The following is a 21,474-nucleotide window of genomic DNA, read 5'->3' as shown; positions in this document are numbered from 1 at the left end:
AACTATTACTCCAAACTAAATACCTCTGAGACATTGCTCCAAGTCATTACATTGTCGAACTACTCCTCCAAGCTAACCATATCGTAGAGCTATCAACTGAGCTGAGCTGTTGAGCTAAGCCGTCAAGGCATAAAATAATTTTCTTCCTAATAATTACTTGGGGTTTGAGTTAATCCTACAACATTTTTAGTTATAGAAAAAGATACCTACATACCTCTCGGGCCTCATTAATTGAACCTAGCTCGGCCCAATGGACCAAAATTTCTTGACCTAATATGGTAAAAGTGTGTCGGATAGAATGGGTCGAACTACTCAAGCTTAGGCCTATCTAATATATATCTAACAGCGTGCCCAGACTGATCCACATGGCTGGCCCACTGAATCCGCTCTCAACTCCTTCCAACCAACAGTCCAACATAGAGTAGATGAACACTACAAAGCTACGTGATCCCTTCTCTCTCTCTCTCTCCAACTACCATTCTAGAACTTTCTTTAAAGGATTTATTTAATGGACTTTCCAACTACTTTGCATGCCAAATCCAATGGCCCTTCTGGGTACTGCAGATTGTCACAGAAGAGCCAAGGCGTAGAGGGACCCCAGTAGCATATGCCTGTGATCCCTTTGCCACTTCCCATATTATATTATCATATATATGAAGCCTTATTTTATTTGGACATGTATATTGGCAGAAGATAATGGCAGTTTCCTCATCTTTAAAGCATATGCCAAGAGTTATTCCTCTCTCTGGAAATGGCGAATGGTAGACAAAGAAGAAACGTGCTCTCTTTTTCTCTTTACTCATGTCAATGAGCAGAATTAACTCTACCTAAATCTTAAATTAATGTCCATCGATTTCGACTCTCGAGGCTCTTGATGGATAACTTATTCTATATTTTATTTGATTTTTTAATTATTTAATAGCTCGAATACTAGATATTTCTTAGACAAAGAGTAAATATTTTTTATATATAAAGACACTTAAGTTTTACATCAAATTTTAGCTAACATACTAATTCGGTTAGTTCATACTTTAAATTATATGTATTATTGAACTGTTGATTCAAGTTGTTATGATCTCGAGCTACTTCTTCACGTCATTGCACGGAGTCAATTTGATTTTTATTGGGCATAGTTGACGAGCCCAACATCATAGCTTCCAGATTGTTCCTGACAAGCGTCCATTAGGTAGGTAGGTAGGATATGCCTCTGAGCTATTCGCAGCATATATGTGTTACTGAGATTAGCTACCCCGAATATCTTTAACTTATTCCCAGAATATTCTGTGGATATCCTATTGTTTATAAGTTAATCCACACCTTTGTCAAACCCCAATATTGCATGCCTATCTGTGGTCTCTCCACGTTCTTGCATTTTTATTTATTTTTTCATCTTAGAACCATGGGTCCATTATTGCCTCATTTTGTGAAAACTTTTGCCTTGGTGTGCTCATTATGAGAACACAGGACGCAAATTGCAGAGAGTAAAAGTACAGGGTTCAAAACGTAAAGTTATTCAAAGTAAGGTGTTATATGCAAATAAGCAACGTCGGTGGTCTTAAGTCCGAAGTCACGCGTCGCGGCGTCGCGCTTCCCAGCTCGGCAACTCCAACCTCGTCTCGCTCAATCGGATCGCCACGAGCCGGGCCCACCACGGGTCCGAGCCGCTTCTCCTCCAAAGTCCTAACCTGCGGCACTGAGCTAACGTGCGCCGTATCGTCTCCTCTTATATTTTCCCTCCCCTTCCGATCGCTCTACGTGACTTTCTCGCTCTCCGGTTCTTTTGTCTCTCTCTCTCTTTAAACCGTTCGACTTCTTAGATGTCACCGTCTCTCTTCTTTGGGCGGGCAAAACCCTAGCTCTCGTCGCCTACCTGGGATCTTGGATTGCTCCATTCTTCCGATTCGTCGAGGTTTTGGAGACGGTGTTTGTTGGAGTTTTTCCAAGACGATGTATGTTTGTTTACTCGCAAATGTATGTTTACTTACTCTTTAAAAGATTTCGCTTTTTCGACCTTTCCTTATAGGCATGGACTTTGGATAGTCGAGGGCGTTTATGTTTATATTTGCCAATTGATGGTTTTGTAATCTGAAGAGGGGTAATTGCTTATTATTCGGATTTCTAAGGTTTCTCCTATGCCCAATTAGTTTGTTTGTGCAATATTTCCTAGTTTATTTAGTCCCGCTGTTATTATTAGTTTTATCTTGTTTCTACTAGCTTCCAATTTGCCATTTATTGTTCTCCAGAAGGAACTTTTTGCTGCTTTGCTTCTGTCGGATGTTACCAGTATGAGCTAATCAGTACAAGTTGCAGCTTGGGTAAATCTATCATCCTTCAGATTCTTATCTTTGCATTTCATGATTCTTGAATGGATCGTTGTGATACTTCGGGGATTGATAGTGGAGGCTGCAAAATCTCGTGGAAGTGCTTCTAACCCAGTTCATTATAACTAAGATCCTGGAAGCTGGGCAAGTTTTGTTCTTTTCGAAGTATTCGGTTGACATAGACTTCTTACTTGTAATGGAGAAAACTACTTGTAACCTCGGCATTGTTGAAAGTACCACCCTTATGAATGCTGTTAGTTGTTGGAGCAACGTTGGGCAAGGAGCTCAGTATAACAAAGATGTCACAGTACAATTTGGTTCACCCGAGTGCTCCAGTCTATTTGATCCCAAAATGAGAGGCACAAATAGGAAATGGGGTGATTGGAATGCAATTGAAGGTTTCAATGATCCAAAATTGGCCCTTGGTTTAGGTTTAGGGCTGTCACCTAGTTCCTCTGACAACAGCAAGGTGAGCTCCGCAACTGCTTACACAATGTATTCATCTACAGATCTAGGCTTGGATTTTCATCTTTATACTGGCCACGAGAATAAACACTGCCCAAAGAAGTCTACCGTTTCAAAATCTGGACTCGAATTTGATCTTGAGCTGAGTCTATCAACCGGGCCATCTGAATCAGTGGTCATAAATTATACTCCACCCAAGGGACAGCATCAGAGCAGCTTAGCGCCAGCATTGATCAATTCAGCGATGACAGCAGGTGAAGAAGGATCGGAGTCATCTTCTTGGGTACCAGGGAGTTATTTGGCGTCCTCTTTGTATTCCTCAAAAATGACTGCTGACTTTGCTTATAAGAAAATTCCAGCCATATCTGAACCTGGCATGAGCATCTCAGATCTCTCGTCGACAGCCTGTACTTCCAGGATCGTTAGTCCCCAACGACGCAATACTAGCAGTCGGAATTGTCAGTTTCAGGGATGCAGGAAAGGAGCAAGAGGGGCTTCAGGGCTTTGCATAGCCCATGGAGGGGGGAGGCGATGCAGTAAACTTGGCTGTCACAAGGGGGCAGAGGGAAGAACAATCTACTGCAAAGCTCACGGTGGAGGAAGGAGGTGCCAATTCCTTGGTTGCACAAGGAGTGCCGAAGGCTGCACAGACTACTGCATTGCTCATGGCGGTGGCCGCCGTTGTAATCATGATAACTGCACCCGAGCTGCGCGCGGAAAGTCTGGCTTATGCATCAGGCATGGAGGTGGCAGGAGGTGCAAGATGGAAAACTGTACAAAAAGCGCAGAATGCTCTTCGGGCCTCTGCATCGCTCACGGAGGCGGCAAGCGTTGCGAGTTTCCAGCTTGCACCAAGGGTGCGCAGGGAGGCACAAAATTCTGCAAAGCTCATGGTGGAGGAAAGAGGTGCACATTTTTGGGTTGCACCAAGGGGGCCGAGGGGAGCACTCTCCTGTGCAAGCGGCATGGCGGAGGGAAACGTTGCTCCTTCCAAGGTGGGGGTGTCTGCCCAAAGAGTGTGCATGGAGGGACGCAGTTTTGTGTCAGCCATGGCGGTGGCAAGAGGTGCGCTGTTCCCGGCTGCACTACAAGTGCTAGAGGAAGCACAAAATTCTGCACCCGTCATGGCGGGGGCAAGCGCTGCAAGGCTAAAGGATGCAGCAAGAGTGCACAGGGGAGCACTGATTACTGTAAGGCGCATGGAGGAGGCAAGCGTTGTTCATGGAGCCAACCGGTGTCGAACGAAGGTAACGGCGATCCCGGGCCTTGCGATAGGATTGCTCGGAGCAAAGCTGGTCTCTGTGTTGTTCATTGTGCCTCAGTGCAGGACCAATGTGTTCACGGTGCTGGCATACTGAGGCCTTCAGTTGACCAGGTGACCGAAGGAGATGCATACTTGAAGATGAGCAATGATGGGAAGGGATTTTTTTGCCAGAGTGCTTTTCATACCAATGGTTTGGTGCATCCTCCTGTTTCCATCCAGTCTAGCTTGGTTTCCCTTCCAGAGAGGAGGGCTCATGGAGGAAGTCTTATAGAGACTTTGTCTGGCAATGCATGTCTTGAAAGCAACAATCAGGTAGATGCTGGTGCATTAGACAATGTCATGCATAGCTGGATGTAAGTAGAGAGAGTACTTAGGCATGATATTTTGAACTCTTATCAATTGCGTGCGCTTTTCATCTGTTCTGCCGGGGTTTATTTATTGACTATATTTACTAGGATCTTGGATATTATTTGAACAACCCTCTCGTGCGCGGAAAATAATGGTAGCAAAAGTTTGTTGTACATGCTTAGCAACTTTTTTTTCTCTGCGTTACGGTGTAGTTGCATGAAGTGAGAACTTAGTAACATCCTAATTAAACCAATAGCATTAGAAATTCAAATTAAAAAATATTACATGTCTTTTTAATTAACTGAGCACTGTAGCATTGACAGTTTCTCATGCATATTATTGATCTTGTGCATCAATCTTCCCTGTCTATTAATTGCTTCCTGTGCATATTGTTATAGTACAAGTTTTATGATTGTCTTTATTTGTAAGTTGTGCATAACCTATATATATCTTTATATGGGTTGTGCGTTCTACATCTTTTCAATTCCTTTTATAATTTTCCCTGTGGTTTATTGGAGGAGTTAGGGAACTATAACTGTTCTCTACTTAGTGTAGGATGTGGGACCTGCATCCTGACTTGTAACGCTAATTTCGGTTGCTGAAGAACTTTTTAAAATGCAAAACGAATTAAACGATAAAAGAGAAAGCCACAGGAGAAATATGCTGTAAGCCAGAATTCACGTTAACTTACGAGTTTCTACGTGACTGTCACCTCATCATCTTCATAAAGTCCACTGGAGATATTGTTATTTATTTGCAACCAGATACCCTTATGATTGGGCTTTATCCATTCACAGTCGACGAGCCCAATGTAAGGAGTACATGTAGGCATATCGAGTTTAGACATTTTATTGTCTGCCATGATCTATCAAGTTGGACATCGACACCAAAAGAAATAGATCCGAAATTAATGCAACGGGACAAAAAAAAATAGTAGTGCAAAATTTATATTATGAGGAATATTTTAGGCTAATTCAATGAAAACTCTAGTGCCAGTAGCAGTCCACAACAACTTCTAATGAAAAATCAACCCATAAATCTTAATAAAAATAATAATCAGAAATTATAATCTAGCAAATAATGGACTAAGCTTTATCTCTCAAGGATTTCATGAGGCCTTTGATTTTCGCTGGAGGAATGTTTCCAATTTGGCAGATGACCGAGTGAAGCAAGCCAAGACCCTACATCACCTTCCTAACCTGGATATTGTGAGTGGACTGCGACCTCCAAATGGGTTGCCTGCCACTCTGAAGAAGAGCTACCTCCTCACCTTCTTTTACCATGCCTTGCTTCTGCACAAGTTTCATGCAATTCAAAGCATATGTGACATATCTTAGAGATAAATTAATAGTGTAGGGTCAGAGAATAAGAATTCCATTGGATGTAGGTGAGCATTCTGGAAGATGTGGAGTTCTAGTTTGTCCATGACTGAATAGATTTATTTTAGTTTGATTATAATTGAAAAGATTTTCCGAAAACATAAGAAACAGAATAGATATAGTCTCCGTAACTTACCTCTAAGTAAGATAAGGCTTTGGCGAATGTCTTCTCAGCATCATCAAGGAATTGAATGTATATGGGACATACACCTTGATACAGCGCCAGTCGCTGTCTCACTCTCTCACTGTACACAGCCAGTGGTCAGTCATTTAACATATATATATAGTGGCCTTCAGAATTAACAGTTTGCATATAATCTGTCTTTCACTTGAGGAAAGTGAAAACTGTTAAGATGAAGTTTTAGATACTTACTCGTCGGTAAAGGCAAATATGGTACCCGAGGGCCGGTAGTGGCTGAGTAGGATGGCCATAAACCCAGTCCTGGTGAAAACTACAATAGAGGTTCCAAGATTGTTTGACATCATCGTTGCATGATAGGCAAACATTTCACTTGTATGGTTCTACAAAATATCGAGACAACAGAAAGTGTCAGGAATCCAAGATTGCAGATAAAATGTAACTAATAATTATACTTTTGCACAATTGTAGCACGGGTTATTGCACTTGAAACCTTGAAAGCCTGACCGATGTTATTTAGTTTCTCTTCCCCGACCATAGTTGCTTCTGTCCTCAAAGCTACTGTATGCATGACTTTAACAGCTTTCAGTGGAAACCTGACCCAAGTGTACAGACTATTAGAAAGATGGTGAAATTGTCATAAATACCAAATCTGTAAGATTGCTGTCTACATATATAATAGGTCACATTGAAATGTGAAAAAGAAATAGATTGTTGGGTCTAGGAAGAATCTCAAAGACGATATTTCTCAGTGATAGTCATTGACACTTCTGTCAAGGGAACCAAATTGCAATAGCCACTCATATAAAGTAAATTTTCTCGAAACCCCTCACCTTCCCTACCAAATATGTGAACAAGAGAAAAAGGGAATCCCTTTGCATGAGACTTTTACCAATGCAAAATTAGTAAGTGAGGGAGCTCTTTCACTGTCTCGAGACAAGCTGTCTTATCCCCCTTGCTAAAGGAGCTATTTCTGTGCCCTGAACATGGGCACTAGAATGTATGATGTTAAATCTCACTGTTACATAAATTAACACCCTTACTGTAGGCAGAAATGCATTCCTAAATAAAAGAACTTTCTGTGACAAGGAATTCTTTATCTTGTCTGAGTAGTCGGACATTAAGTAGGACAAAGAAAAACTGACACTTGATCCAGATAAACTAGAAAGGGAAGGAAACCAGCACATGAGATGTTAATTATTCGAGTTTGTAAAGAAAACTTCATTAGTCGAGCATTTTTAACTTATAACTGAGAAAAGGAAGACGATGACCTTCGGTTGAAAATGTAGCAAAAAAAGAAATGGGCAATCATTCACTAGCAATCATCATGCATATTGGGAAAGATCAGAGGAACATCCCAGTATTTACTGTTATTCACTTTAACTTTCAATATTGCATTAACAAGATAGTATGATGAGAAGGCATCTTACTTTCCATGAGCAGTTTCCCCAGAGAGCATAACTGCATCACTACCCTCACGAACTGCAATTGCAATGTCAGAGACCTCTGCACGGGTTGGTGTAGGGTGAACAATCATGCTTTCCAGCATGTTTGTGGCAACAATGACAGCTTTCCCCATGCTCCTGCACATTCTAATGATCTCTTCCTACACATGGAGAATAATGTCTTTAAACATGATGCTGCAGCATCAGGTACAAATTTTGAAAGTTGAACAGTAACTAAGATAAGCTCATGGATAGTGAAGTGCTATGGATTGAATAGGTTTTATGAATAATTACTGATGAAACTAGGTAGAGTTTGGCAATGATATACTTTCACTGTATATGATGACCCCTTTCTGGCGTCTTATTTGGAGAATGATCTCTCTTTATGGTTAAACTCAATTTAACTCCTCAGGAGAGACTGATTTACATGATATATCTAGCTAAGAATATCTCTAGTTTCTCAAGCAAACTGATACAAGCTTTAATCTTATGATTGACAGTAAGCTAGGCGATCAAGGATTATATTACCTGGAGGATAGGAACCTCCTCAATTGGGAGTTCAGCTCCAAGGTCACCTCTAGCTACCATAGCCTGCAAAAAGATCAACATGAGAATAAAGTGGGGTTCCAACTTATATAAGCACCTACAACCTCGTTGATGTTGCATCAACTATTTTGAGGTAAAAACTATTTGGCAAGAAGAGTAGGGGAAAAAAGAGGTCCTAAGAAAGAATATTATCCACACATGTTGTTTTATTGCAACATCGAGTATATCAATCCTTAGTGGGAGTCAGAGTCTCAGAGATTGCTTACCCCATCAGATGCAGTAATAATAGAATGCAGATTAGGAATGGAGTCCGCACTTTCAATTTTCACGATCACATGTATATCAGCACCACAGTCTAAAGTGAAAATAAGGTATATTTAGAGGAAAAAAAAATATAAAAGAAGAGCAACCCAGAATCATTATATCATTTGAGGAAGAAAAGGTCGTAGTCAAGTATTACTTTTGAGATAGTCCTTCAATTCATGGACAACTTTGGCATCTTTGACAAAAGAAACAGCATAGAAGTCCACTTGATTTTCAACCCCAAACTTAATATCATCCCAATCCTTATCTGGAAGAAAAAGAAGTAGTATGCATCAATAATTAGCAAATATTGGAATATAAAATGGTCAAACCTATAACATAGTACGCTCAAATATTTAATAATGAATATGAATTAAAAGTTTTCATGATAGAAGAACCAATAAGCTCATTCCTTTTCTTACCGGTGATGGATGGCAAGGTCGCACTCTTTCCTCGAACATTTAGATGCCGTCGAGACTTAAGTTCACCTCCATCAATAACTTCACATTTTACAGAATCTACAGTCTTTGACTTGACCTTTAAAGACATCATGCCCCCTAAAGGATCATCACTAGTACTCAATCAAAGACAGTTTTCACATTTTCATACTCATCACTCAAGGATAGTATGTAAAAAGCTACTTCAACACCATTAAATAAATAAATCAGACAAATAGATCTTTGAGTATCAAAATGGCTGGTAAAAGATATGCATATTGTCAGGAAATTAATCGGCAGCATTCTCCCATTTGATTTTTGACAGTTCTTCCTTATAGCAGCAACTTCTTATGATCGAGTATAAGGTTCCGAGCCACATACAGGACTAAACATGTTATCCTAGGTAGAGAGTCTGTATGTGTATATATTATGATCTTCAGGCACCTTTTTTTGTCAGCATAAGAAAGAATAGCATGACAAGAAAACCTTTTTGACATACCGTCTACAAGAAGCATGTCGCCGACTTCCACATCATTGACAAAGTCATCATAGTTTACACTGACACAGGTCTCTGTCCCAACTCCTCTGTTTATTGTGAAAGTAAACTCCTGACCACATTCCAACGCAATTGGTTGTGGCAAGTCACCACTTCTAACCTCAGGTCCCTGCAAATCAAGAATGCCAGTATCACCTAACGAGTGAGAAAACAGACAATCTCATGTTCATGTATGACCTGTGCTGTTATCTACACGTTCAAATTAGATTAAATCGTGTAGTTTAAGCTGCATTTGTTAAAAATCTTTGAGACACCCACAACATGGGAAGTGACAAAACTCTAAAGCCATCGAAGTAGACGGATTTGCAAAGTCGCACAGAGAGAATAAAAACACCAGATATCAGCCCCAGGCAAGATGTAGCGTTCAGCTCTCCTATTCTAGTAAAACTTGCTTACATAGTACTTCAATAATCGATACTAACTGTCATACAGTAACATACTCAGATGAAGGCTAGAAATTTGAGAAAAATAATAATAAAAAAAAGCAGACAAAAAGGAAATGAATCAACCTTGGTATCGAGCATGATGGCAATCGGATTGTCCTTTTTGTGAGCATTGTACTCTTTCACTAGATCAATAACTTTCTGATGAGATGCATGATCTCCATGGGACATGTTCATCCGAGCAACATTCATCCCGGCCTCAGCAAGCTTCCATATCATCTCCTTTGTGTTGGTCGACGGACCAATAGTGCATACAATCTTTGTCTTGCGCCTTACGTTCGGCTTCGACCATACCCCTGGCGATGCTTCCTTGACCTGCTGAATGCTTTTCAGGTGCAGAAAGTTCTCTTCTTCCTGATAACCACCACGTGCAATTTTCTATTGATCAATAGCATCACCAAATTTACAAAGAAAATTCAACTCTGAAGCATACATCGATGACAATACTAGCTAATTTGATTCAAGTTGCTGACTCAGAGTTCTATTAGTTCAAAAATCACAATATACTAATCAAAATCGCAGCTTTGGCCTAAATAAACCGGTAATTATCTAAAACAACGAATCAACTGAGCTAAAACAGCACAAACTAAGAGAAGGAGAACCAAAAGGAGAACCTCTGATACATCTTCCGGCGTAGCGGGAAGAACATCTAAATCGGCCCGAGGCAACCGGCTCGCCACGGCGGCGACCGTCAGAGGCCGGTAACATCCCTTCCTACTCCTCCTCCTCTCCACTCCGGAGAATCTCGACGGAAGCTTCGAGGACTTGGGGGGGTAAGTGGGACTCCTCCGAGCTCCAGATTTGGAGGTACGGCACAAGAGAGAGGAGGCGCCATTGACGGGTCGGCTCACCGCCACCACTTGCGCCATTGCCCTAAAACTTAGCAAGGAGAAGAATAGGAGGCGAATAAGAGAGAATAAATCCGGGCTTATGCTCAACGCTCTACAACTACTGCGGTTTTCTTGGAGAGATCACTACGAGGCTTCGATTGTATCGAAAACCTCCACCTTGCACTCCACGAAATGACATCATTACCTCTTGATACGTACTCTAATAACGAAAACGGCACTGCCATCCTGGCAAAACCGGTGGAGTGTACCTGCGGTGCGGAGAACAGTCTCACCTGTACCCCGTTAAACAGTAGAAAGAATGCGACCCTAAAAGGACGACTAGTGATGGTGGCCTACACAATGGTGGAACAATATACTTTAGTGCGTACTGAGGTATAATATATCGGAGATAACCTTGACGGAGGCCGCCGATTTCAAGATCGTAACGGTTACAGGATACGATGTCTCGTCAGTGCCGTACGGAAAGAGAGAGAGAGAGAGAGAGGGACAAGTTGGCTATTGGATATCTTTCCTTATCCTGGTCCCAAAGAGTCCCAAAGACTCCATATCCTATCTCTTTCTTCTTCGATGACTCATCAATCTTCCGCAGATTTGTTTGTCTCCGCCCTGTTCACAGAAAAATTTACTTCTTAATTTTCAGAGTTAATCTTGCTAATTATCTAGTTGTGTTTATATGTGATGATTTGGTTACACATAATGTTTGGTTGGAGGATAATATATATTTTTTTCTCTCAAACTTGGGGGTAAGAAGAGGATTTGAAGATGGAGTATTTATAACGTGCAAGTGTGATACCTCCAATGTATCAAAATATTTGATTGGGGAGGTGAGGTTAAGGTGAGGATACTATTTTGCCACCTAATATTAATCCACAAAAGTAGTGAGATATCTCATGAGTAATATGTTAGTTGTTTACATCTAAACAACTTGGATAAATGTCGTTCTCACCGCTTCACGTTTTAAAGCATGCAAGGTGTATAAAGAAGAAAGAAGACTGCAACTCGTTCCATTTGACAACAAGAAATCCGGATTTAACTACGTGGCAATTATTTTTATTATTTTGTTTTCCTTGTATTAATCATCTCTAACTAATATGGATCCCCCTTCGTTTTTTTTCTTATCATTTAATAATAGGGTTCCTGCCATTAAATGAGAATGGAAATTGCGACGCAGTTGCTTGCAGCACCGCGTCGTGAATCTAATCAAACTCACAGAAACTAACTAACCAACGCGCTCACTCCGTGTAATTCATCAAACAAACTCGTGTTCGTCCATCCACAGCGGACTTCTCTCCTCAGTCCTGTCCCAAATATCGAAATGGGTAACCGCGCTTCCCGGCACCGCTCTGATCCCTCCCGCGGGGAGGCCGACCGCCGCCCACCACCTTCTCCTGCGCGTCCCAAACCCCAAGCTCCCCCACCCCGAAAGGAATCCCCTGAAATCCCTAAGCCAGCGTCCGCGCCTCCTCCGGCCGTGGGCCGCGTCTTGGGCCGGCCAATAGAGGACGTCCGCGCCACCTACACCTTTGGCCGGGAGCTTGGCCGCGGTCAGTTCGGTGTGACGTACCTGGTCACGCACAGGACTTCCGGCGAGCAGTTCGCGTGCAAGTCCATCGCCACGCGCAAGCTGGTCAACCGCGACGACATCGAGGACGTGCGCCGCGAGGTACAGATTATGCACCACCTCACCGGCCACCGCAACATTGTTGAGCTGCGCGGAGTCTACGAGGACCGGCACTCGGTCAACCTCATCATGGAGCTCTGCGAGGGCGGGGAGCTCTTCGATCGGATTATCGCGAAGGGGCATTACTCCGAGCGAGCGGCGGCGGCGCTCTGCCGCGAGATCGTGCAAGTTGTGCACAGTTGCCACTCCATGGGCGTGATGCATCGAGATCTCAAGCCGGAGAATTTCTTGTTCTTGAATAAGAGGGAGGATTCGCCGCTCAAGGCGACCGATTTTGGGCTCTCCGTCTTCTTTAAGTCCGGTATAATTCTTTCATAATCTTTTTCCCAATTTTCATCTTCTTTGGAATTTTTGCTAAGTTTTCAGTACTTTTTTGTAGTTGAGTTGACTTTGATCTATCAATGCCTGATTAAGCATGTGCATTTTGTCAAGATCTATAAAGAGATGGATTAATGTAATGAGAAGTAGGCATTGGCACCAGCGTTTGACAAAGTTCAGTTTCCACACATGGAAGTCATACTCGGGTTTAGCTTGTAGACTTCAATAGTTAAAAAATCTAGGTCGAGTTAGTTGAGATTAACTTTGTATATCAAGCCAAGTAGATGTGTTTGTACCGTTGTCCGTTAACCATCTCAGGCAAGGTGGAGATTAACTGTATAACCAAGTCAAACTTGTTTAACCTTCCTCGCTGGCTGATGGACACTTTGCATAATCTCTAGAAGGAGAAATTGTTGAATTGTCCAGACTAGATAAGGTATATCAGATTGCTAGTAAGTGGGGGCAAAATAGAGGAAAATCTTGGAAATAGAAGACAAATCTAAACTGTAACATTGACAGAACGTGCAAACAGATCGAGGATCCTTACATATCATTGGAAAAGCGGCCGTCTATCTTCTGCGAAAGACAAAAGAAAAATATATATATTTATATATATCTTGATACTATCACAGTGAGATTTGAATGCTTCAATTTTGGAGGGGAGCATACAATTCAATTCCTATTTCTAAACATTACTAGAATGAACTCATGAAGCGTCCTGGAAGACATGTGATAAATAATCTGTCATCTGGGGGAGTTAATGTCTCTTAATTAAGCTGAACAAATGAGCTATTTACTCTGAAAATGTACTTATAGTGGAAACTAAAAACTATTGTCCATTGCAGGAGATGTATTTAAAGATCTCGTTGGAAGTGCATATTATGTAGCTCCTGAGGTATTGAAACGAAATTATGGAGCAGAGGCAGATATATGGAGTGCAGGAGTTATAGTTTACATCCTTTTGTCTGGTGTTCCTCCTTTTTGGGCAGGTATTTATCCTCACTTGTCAGGTGGAGCAAGCTTTAATTTTTCACTGGTTGTTTGTTTAGTACAGTGACATTTGCTATTGATTTTTCCAGATAATGAGGAGGGTATATTTGAAGCTATTGGACTTGGTCATGTTGATTTCTCATCCAATCCTTGGCCTTCTATATCAAGTGTGGCGAAAGACTTAGTCAAGAAGATGCTGCGGAAAGATCCAAAAGAGAGGCTTACTGCAGCTGAAATTTTGAGTGAGCCTAAAAGTTTCTTGAATTGATTTTCAAGATATTGAGTTTTTAAACACAATGTGCATAAGAAAAATGGTCTCCTCCTAATTTTATTTGATTTCATGCATGAGACATGTGCATACATGAGTGCTTGCAATTTTAGGTTTAAGATGCTGCTAGACTGCTATGCTTTAATATTGTGTCAGTCATTTGTAGTAATTCCTTTTATTACGGGATACATGGAGTAAAATAAAATTGACAATTTAGATCACATTGACTTAATTGAACATATTATTCAATCAAATACATCTTGTGAGAGTATCAAGTTTTGAGCTTTCATTCTTGTTTTTTAGTACTTTTTATGTTATTGATGTATTCTAGCCTTTAACTACTCCTGCAAAGCTTTAATATTGTGTCAGTCATTTGTAGTAATCCTTTTATTACGGGATACATGGAGTAAAATAAAATTGAGAATTTAGATCGCATTGACTTAATTGAACATATTATTCAATCAAATACATCTTGTGAGAGTATCAAGTTTTGAGCTTTCATTCTTGTTTTTTAGTACTTTTTATGTTATTGATGTATTCTAGTCTGACAGTTTAATGCATTGCAGACCATCCATGGATCAGAGAAGATGGGGAGGCCTCAGATAAACCACTTGATAGTACAGTTCTAAATAGAATGAAGCAGTTTAGGGCCATGAACAAGCTGAAGAAAGTAGCCTTAAAGGTAACACCTTCCCTCTTGGATACCTATCTTTGAACTAGTTGATCGAATCTTACCAATTTCTTCATCAGGTGGTGGCAGAAAACTTGTCTGAGGAAGAGATTGTGGGCTTGAAAGAAATGTTTAAGTCTATAGACACTGACAACAGTGGGACTATTACTCTCGAAGAATTAAGAGCTGGTTTACCCAAATTGGGTACCAAGATTTCTGAATCTGAACTCAGACAGTTAATGGATGCAGTATGTTGTAGTCTTTCTTGAACTAGTTGAGACTCCTGCTTTGTGCTGTTCTTTTACATCTTCCTCATCCTTTGATGGCTAGTCTATAGTCTATGTTTGGTGATATCCTAGTTTCAACATCAGTTCCTACATAACAATTAAGGCAGTCTCTTGATTTTCTTCTTGCCAGGCTGATGTGGATGGAAATGGATCAATTGATTATCTTGAGTTCATATCTGCTACAATGCACATGAATAGATTGGAAAAGGAAGATCATATATTTAAAGCATTTGAATACTTTGATAAGGACAATAGCGGGTAAATACTCTTCTAATCCTAATCTGTTTCATATATTTGACATGTTAAGTTTAATTTGCTGATATTTATTCCATCCGTTATTTCCCCTTATCTGTAGATATATCACAAAGGAGGAGCTGGAGCAAGCTCTGAAGAAATATGATATGGGTGATGAGAAAACAATAAAGGAGATTATTTCTGAAGTTGATTCAGATAATGTAAGCCTATATTCACTTATGATTTATTCATGCCATATTTAATGTATTATATAATGGAACGAATACCTCATCTTTTTCTAGGGCTGAAAAGTTGCTCTCTTTACTATGTGATGCTGTCATTGTTCTGAAAACATTGCTCAATTTTATTTAATTTTGATTTGCTGGGATGAGTTAATTGTTCTGAGGAACGAGCAACTAGTTTGTTCTCATTGGCAAACTGTATGGTTAGCCATTCAGGTTGCTGACCCATATTGTTGATTCTGATTTGAAGCCATCTTAAATTACTCTCTGAGACATCTTAGTGCATGAAGTAATTTTCAGTGAAAGAATAGAAGAGCTCTCTTGATTTATAATCTACACGTTCTATTTAACTTGATTACTTTACCTCTAGAAGTGCATACTTTTGGATATTCCTTGTGAGTCATCCAATGCATCATGATTTGCTCACCAGGAAAAACTCGTGTTTCATGGTGTTTTAAGGTTCTTCCTTGGGAGGAATTTTTGGCTTGCTGTATGTTCTTCAATTTCACTCTTTCATACATAATTAGTCTTTCTTTATTCTGCAGGATGGGAGAATTAATTATGAAGAATTTGTAGCCATGATGAAGAATAATAGCACGGACATTGTTCCAAACAGGCGACACAAGTGATCGTTATGTGCATCTTGAAGCAGATCTGTTGGTCATCACATCTTTGCCCCCTCTGCATGGCATAAAGCATTGAAGATCCAAATTTACTTCCTGCGGCAGCTTATTGCCTGCCAGTGTAAGAAGGCAGAATTCACACTCCAACTGATCGAGCATCTTAGATTTTCCATGCAAATGCTTTGTGATTGTTGTGTGCTAGTTCCGGGTGTACTAGTGTCATTTATTTTGCCTTTCCTCAACCAGAACTTATTATGCACCGTGGCTGCAACCTAGGTTCCAATTCCTCGTTCCCTCTTCTCTTCTGTTTTACTTTCATGATAAGATTGATGTGATGTTACTATGTCTGAAAGAAGATACAATTTTCTATCTTCTTTTGCCTTGTCTAGCAAGGAAATTATATCAGATTGTTTCTTGCTTAATATGATCAGTTCATGCAATTCTTATGAGATATAAGGGGCATCATCACTAACGATTCTGGGATTTTAGATCTTGCCATTGCATTGTTTAAGATGATGGCGAGTCCTTTTGGAGAAGTGGAGTCGGCAACATTTATAAGTAGTATCGATCATCACTACTGCTTTCTTACAACACCTATAAGTTAATCTTTCATCTTTCTTGGTCTGAACAATAGTTATATGCCATTCTCCACCATGATGATGGGGAGAAAAGTGATCCCCATTATACTCTAAACTAATAATCGTTTGTGCTCTTGGAAGAAATGATAATAAAAAGGAACCCATCTTTTCTGACAGCTGCGTTCAAATAAGACATCTCATAAAATCAAGATGTCATATATATCAATAGAAGACATCCACACAAGGCAAATATTTTTATCAACCTTTGTCAGAGAAAGGCAAATATTTTCATCAAACTCCATTAAGTCATACTGTCATACTGGCAGCTGTACATAAGTCTTTCGATCACACCACTCGTAAGAATGCACCTGTAACAACAAATGAATATATCTAGAACATACACCGAAATATGATTAGCAAATTGACATCACCTATGTCTACTCCAGTCTCCAGGACCATATAAGCTGATGCCTGATGGAATATGCTGGAAGAGAGTGTTATAGCTGACAATATACAACCAGTAAAGATGGCATGCAGAGCAAACTGTGCATGGCTTCGGCATATAGTCAGATATAGAGCCTAAGTTGCGGAAATCTTTTTAAGCTTTGCAGATTTGGTCTTGGCAAAGAGAGCCGCTAGCACACTCTTACTGCGGACAGGAGCCCGTTGGATTTCGTGTCGTCTGGGATTCTCAAAGGATCGGAATGCTGACAAATGTTTTGCATCCTCGGAAACATCCTGAAAAATACAAATCAAGCACTTGATAAATGCGAGAACACTACACGAGAGGACTGTCTCAAAACACAAGTATACTTCAAATCTAACTATAAGGATCAAACATAGACTGGCCAAATTATTCCAAACACTAGGCAAAAGGGAAATAGAAAGAGGAAAAACAACAATCATAGGTTTCTGATAATTCACAATGGCTCTCTAGTTGTAATACCAAAAGGTGACTAGAGTTTACCCTGGCACCAAATGTTTGCTTGACAACATCAGAAGTGGGATGGCCATGAGTTAATTGAAGATGTCTTGACAAAGGCAATGGTTCAGCAGCCCTTTTGGTACCTGAAATTTACGACTTCAGGTGAAAATGTAGCATCTATGGAAAAGGTAATTTCAGAGTCTATAGCTGTCAGTAAAATGATCATGAGAAAGAAAAGACGTCATAATAATGAAGCACTAGACGAATTTACCCAGAAGATGGAAGGAATGAGTTGTGACTTTTGAAGGTTTAGATTCTCCTATACTGCACGAGAAGCAAAGAATAGCCAGTTAGCTCATGCTAGCTCACTCAAAAATCCTCTATCTATAATTCATATGTGCTACTAGAATCAGTATAAGGTCCAAAAAAAAAAAAGTAAAAAAATAGAAGAATGCAAGAAGCTTGCCCTGACGGTGCCTGAGGTGCTCCATCTGATGCAGAGCGAGTTTCTGAAGATAGATGCCAAGAAAGAGTTTTTGATCCAGGGATACCTTTTGAATCAATCACAAATATGTTAAACATGAGCATAGAAATGAAATACGCCCACCAAAGATAGAATACACATTAGTCATAGAAATAATGCACCTAAAGGGTGCGGTCTAGCTTTTGCTTGAATAGAGTCTTGCTTGGGATCTGTTAGTAGTTGTGCCATACTCTGCGTCCTTCTACCAGAATCTAGCATGGCAGTTAATATTAATTAACCAAGTGTCTCATCAATTCATGAAAAAATGAATCAGTTCTTACTCTTACTTGGTAGAATATAATGTTTGTGATGCCTTGGGTTGGTTCCAAACATTTGGTGCTCCCTCAGACCTTCTTTGTCAGTGTAAATTTGATATGTGAGAATTTGCTAAGAATAACAGAATGTCAGTTTGCTGATGACAGAGCTTCACTAGAAACGTTATTGCCATGAGACATAACATTTACCTGATTTAGTGGTGTAATCTTCAGCTCCAAATTCGAAACCTCGGAAGCCTGTTGTTCAAACAGGTCTGTCAATTTATAAGCAACAGTACCAAGGTGATCAACAGCGTTGACTAGAGCTCGGACAGCATAATCTTTCAGATTATCTATTACCCTGATAACAAGATGTGGCTTTTATTTTTCAGAATAGAACAGAAATGCAAATTTGCAAATCAGAATCCTGAACCTATCAAAAGTGCAAAGCAGACCAATTCTTGAGAATTGCGTTTGTACTGCCAATTCTTGAGTACGAATGGTTAATATTTTGCATCCTCAAGTGACCGAAATTTTAAACAAATAATCAAAGGGTAAGATATCCTACATCTGCTTCTGCTCACTATGAAGATAAGATTTCTCGCAGTACTCGGCAGCAGAGTAAAGCTGAGGCCTCAAATTCTTCAGTTCCTGCAAGCAGCACAAACAACAAGACTCACAGGTTACTCCAAACATCGTCAAATAGGATATAAAATTAACAATAGCAACAACAACAACAACAACAATAATAATAATATTTTTGTACTGCAGAATCTTGCTGCAAATGAGTTGGACTTAGAGCTATTAAACAGCAATCATAATTTACTACCTAAATTCCCAGAGTCAACTCTCGTTCTGTTTACCAATCTTATTAACATAGTCAAATCATAGCCATCGTCGAGAAACAATCAACTCGAGAAACCCTAACCACTCATCGGAGAGGAAGGGAGGAAATACGAGAAAAGATCCGACGCACAGATCACAGAAGAAAACGATCAGATCTGGAGGAAAAGAATCGGCAACCGAAGGGTACCTGCAAGGCTTTGACGAATCCCTTGCTCCTCTCCATGGAGACCTCGTCGAAGGTCATGGCGCCGCTCTCCGGCCGCCATTGCTGCATCCTTTCCTCGCTACCCCCCCAAATAATCCCTAAATATGAGGCCGAACGCGAAACTGAAATTGGATTATACCTCTAATTCCGTCCTTTTAATTTCTCCTTTTGGTTTTGGGATCGGAAAATAGGAGTTTTAAGAAGGGCGAAGGAGGAGAGGAAGATGAAGTGGGAGTGAAGTCGAAGCAATACCGGGAACCGAATTTTGTCTTATTTTTCCGAGAAGAACGAGACAATTTCAATTCACGCCGTACCATTTGTGAAATTTATATTTTACACCCTTAATATTTTTCAAACCTAAATTTTGGCTTAACGAAAAAGCATCGGCGTAACAAATATTGAAAAATAAATAGGGGTGATATGTAATTTCTAAAAACATAGGGAGTCAAATGTAATTCAAAACGTAGGATTCGTATCTCGATAGAATGAAAGGGAGGGTATGTTCGTGTATCGCAATCTTTACTCATAAGCGGTGTGCGAGTGGATGTTTGGTTGATGAGGCGTTGATTAGGTGGACCTAACCGAAGTACCACCCCAGCTGCCTATGGGGCATACCTGGATTCCAGATGGCACTGGTGGGGTATACTCGTACCCCATATTTGCTCTTTCCACGTAGGATAAGAGACCGATTTACCCAAAGTAAAAAATACAAGAGTAATAAATAAATGAGCTGGTGCATCATGCATGTAAATTATCTCTAATTTCTAAAATAAAAAGTATAGTTATCGTTAACTTTTAACCATTAATTATATTTATACTAATACCCTCTCGAATATTAGTTTATAACAAAAATGGACCAACATATCTTATTTACTCTGTGCTTTAAAACAAAGAGTATTATTGTCAATTGTGTATGACCAAATTCCATACAAAGATCTCAGTCGAACTCGAACGCCTTGCGGTATCACCTTTCCTTTCTCCCTCCCCTACTTCAAAATCTACAAGAATATGGAGGGATCTCTCTCCAATCTCCATGCAATTCGATGGTCTAGTAGTAGTAGTACTGTGAGCAGTGTTACTTATAAAAGACAAGAAAGCAGCAAGCCAGTGATCAGTACGAGCAACCGAAGACTGCAACATCTATGAGCAAAACCAGAGGAGTTCGATTTGAATTCTGGGTCATGACCACTACTCCATGAGAGATGCTTCGTGCTACGGCTACTAACACCACCACCTCCTACTTCGCTTTCCATCCCTCCATTGCAATAACCAATGCCTGACATGGAAGCAATGCCTTCATACCTCCCACTACTGGCATCAAAACAGAGCCCTGAGTTGTTGTACACTCTAAGCTTCTCCCCCATCCTCCACACCACCTCCTTACTGAACGGAATCGGCCCGGTGAGCCGGTTGCCGTCGACTCGCAGCTCGCTGAGCTTCTCCAATCTCCGGAAGCTCTGGGGTATCGATCCGTTGAACTTGTTGCCGTCGAGATGAAGTACACGAAGCCGCGGCATTTCGCCGAGCGACTCCGGTATTGGTCCCTCCAAACCCATGTCTGATAGAACCAGAGTAGTTATCTCCTTTAGTCCTTTGAAAGCATTGTTGGGAACAATGGTTGAGTGCATTGCATTGCCTGTAAGGATTAATGCTCTGAGAGAAGTGATACCCCTGAGAGCATTTGGGATTGGTCCGGAGAGGGAATTGTGGCTGAGATCAAGTAGATTTAAGCTCTTTAGATTGCTAATGGAGTCGGGAATTGGACCTGAGAGGTGGTTTCGGCTCAAATCCATCTTTAGGAGCGAGCCACATCGCCCTAAGCTAGCCGGAATCCGGCCTTGGAGCGAGTTATGGCTGAGGTCTAATACGCTCAAGGTGGGGAATTTTAGCTGGGGAATTGGACCGGTCAATTTGTTGTAGCTCAAATCGAATAGCTGGAGGTGTGTTAGCCGCTGGAGAGAAGAGGGGATGGGAGAGGTGAGATTGTTTCCATGGAGGTCGAGGACTAGGAGAGACGTCAAATTCCCGAGCTCGAAAGGGACGGGTCCGACGTGGCCGTTCTCGCGAAGCACGAGAGAGCGGAGGGAGGCCCCGAGGCGTCCAAGGAAGGCCGGGATCGGCTGCGGATTGGCGGGGAAGCAGCGGTAGAAGAAGAGCGAGCGGAGGTGGGGGAGGGCGAGAAGCGCCGGCGAGAGGGACGACCGGGCAGGGTCGCAGGTCGGGAAGGCGGTGTCGTCGGAGAGGGCGCCAAAGGCGAGGGAGACGACGTGGAAGACGCCATCTTTGTCCGGCTTGCACTCGATCCCGTGCCACCGGCCGCGGCACACGTCGGG

The 21,474-nt window shown here is 41.1% G+C and overlaps 5 protein-coding genes across 5 annotated transcripts; 2 read left to right on the top strand and 3 right to left on the bottom strand.

Annotated features, from left to right (window-relative positions):
- The first annotated feature begins 1,703 nt into the window (after positions 1 to 1,703).
- LOC140802635 (uncharacterized) lies at positions 1,704 to 4,467 on the top strand. The gene is made up of 2 exons (XM_073158182.1): positions 1,704 to 1,971; positions 2,244 to 4,467. The coding sequence occupies exon 2, from the start codon at positions 2,518 to 2,520 to the stop codon at positions 4,405 to 4,407; it is 1,890 nt and encodes a 629-aa protein (XP_073014283.1). The 5' UTR covers positions 1,704 to 1,971; positions 2,244 to 2,517; the 3' UTR covers positions 4,408 to 4,467.
- An 854-nt stretch (positions 4,468 to 5,321) lies between these two features.
- Positions 5,322 to 10,673, bottom strand: LOC140802638 (plastidial pyruvate kinase 2-like). The gene is made up of 12 exons (XM_073158185.1): positions 10,261 to 10,673; positions 9,713 to 10,000; positions 9,147 to 9,312; positions 8,633 to 8,767; positions 8,368 to 8,478; positions 8,174 to 8,262; positions 7,890 to 7,952; positions 7,347 to 7,522; positions 6,410 to 6,512; positions 6,151 to 6,299; positions 5,914 to 6,022; positions 5,322 to 5,690 (listed from the first exon to the last, which is right to left on the bottom strand). Exons 1-12 carry the CDS (start codon positions 10,513 to 10,515, stop codon positions 5,580 to 5,582), a joined length of 1,755 nt encoding a protein of 584 aa, XP_073014286.1. The 5' UTR covers positions 10,516 to 10,673; the 3' UTR covers positions 5,322 to 5,579.
- A 941-nt stretch (positions 10,674 to 11,614) lies between these two features.
- LOC140802636 (calcium-dependent protein kinase 1-like) lies at positions 11,615 to 16,240 on the top strand. Its single transcript, XM_073158183.1, has 8 exons — positions 11,615 to 12,479; positions 13,342 to 13,485; positions 13,576 to 13,728; positions 14,321 to 14,436; positions 14,505 to 14,672; positions 14,842 to 14,969; positions 15,067 to 15,166; positions 15,733 to 16,240. The coding sequence occupies exons 1-8, from the start codon at positions 11,813 to 11,815 to the stop codon at positions 15,814 to 15,816; spliced, it is 1,560 nt and encodes a 519-aa protein (XP_073014284.1). The 5' UTR covers positions 11,615 to 11,812; the 3' UTR covers positions 15,817 to 16,240.
- A 314-nt stretch (positions 16,241 to 16,554) lies between these two features.
- Positions 16,555 to 19,441, bottom strand: LOC140802637 (probable protein ABIL1). The gene is made up of 9 exons (XM_073158184.1): positions 19,124 to 19,441; positions 18,659 to 18,741; positions 18,301 to 18,451; positions 18,124 to 18,223; positions 17,959 to 18,048; positions 17,780 to 17,864; positions 17,585 to 17,637; positions 17,356 to 17,456; positions 16,555 to 17,126 (listed from the first exon to the last, which is right to left on the bottom strand). Exons 1-9 carry the CDS (start codon positions 19,208 to 19,210, stop codon positions 16,968 to 16,970), a joined length of 909 nt encoding a protein of 302 aa, XP_073014285.1. The 5' UTR covers positions 19,211 to 19,441; the 3' UTR covers positions 16,555 to 16,967.
- Positions 19,442 to 20,002: 561 nt separating this feature from the next.
- On the bottom strand, positions 20,003 to 21,468 carry LOC140802639 (uncharacterized). Its single transcript, XM_073158186.1, has one exon. The coding sequence runs from the start codon at positions 20,932 to 20,934 to the stop codon at positions 20,221 to 20,223; it is 714 nt and encodes a 237-aa protein (XP_073014287.1). The 5' UTR covers positions 20,935 to 21,468; the 3' UTR covers positions 20,003 to 20,220.
- Between the last annotated feature and the right edge of the window lie 6 nt (positions 21,469 to 21,474).

The sequence above is a fragment of the Typha latifolia genome, unplaced genomic scaffold (assembly GCF_019914945.1).
Source record: "Typha latifolia isolate L0001 unplaced genomic scaffold, TyphaL0001v2 contig_54, whole genome shotgun sequence".
Taxonomy (NCBI): Eukaryota; Viridiplantae; Streptophyta; class Magnoliopsida; order Poales; family Typhaceae; genus Typha; species Typha latifolia.
Note: the sequence above shows the minus strand (reverse complement) of the source record. Positions and strands in the feature narration are given on the sequence as shown.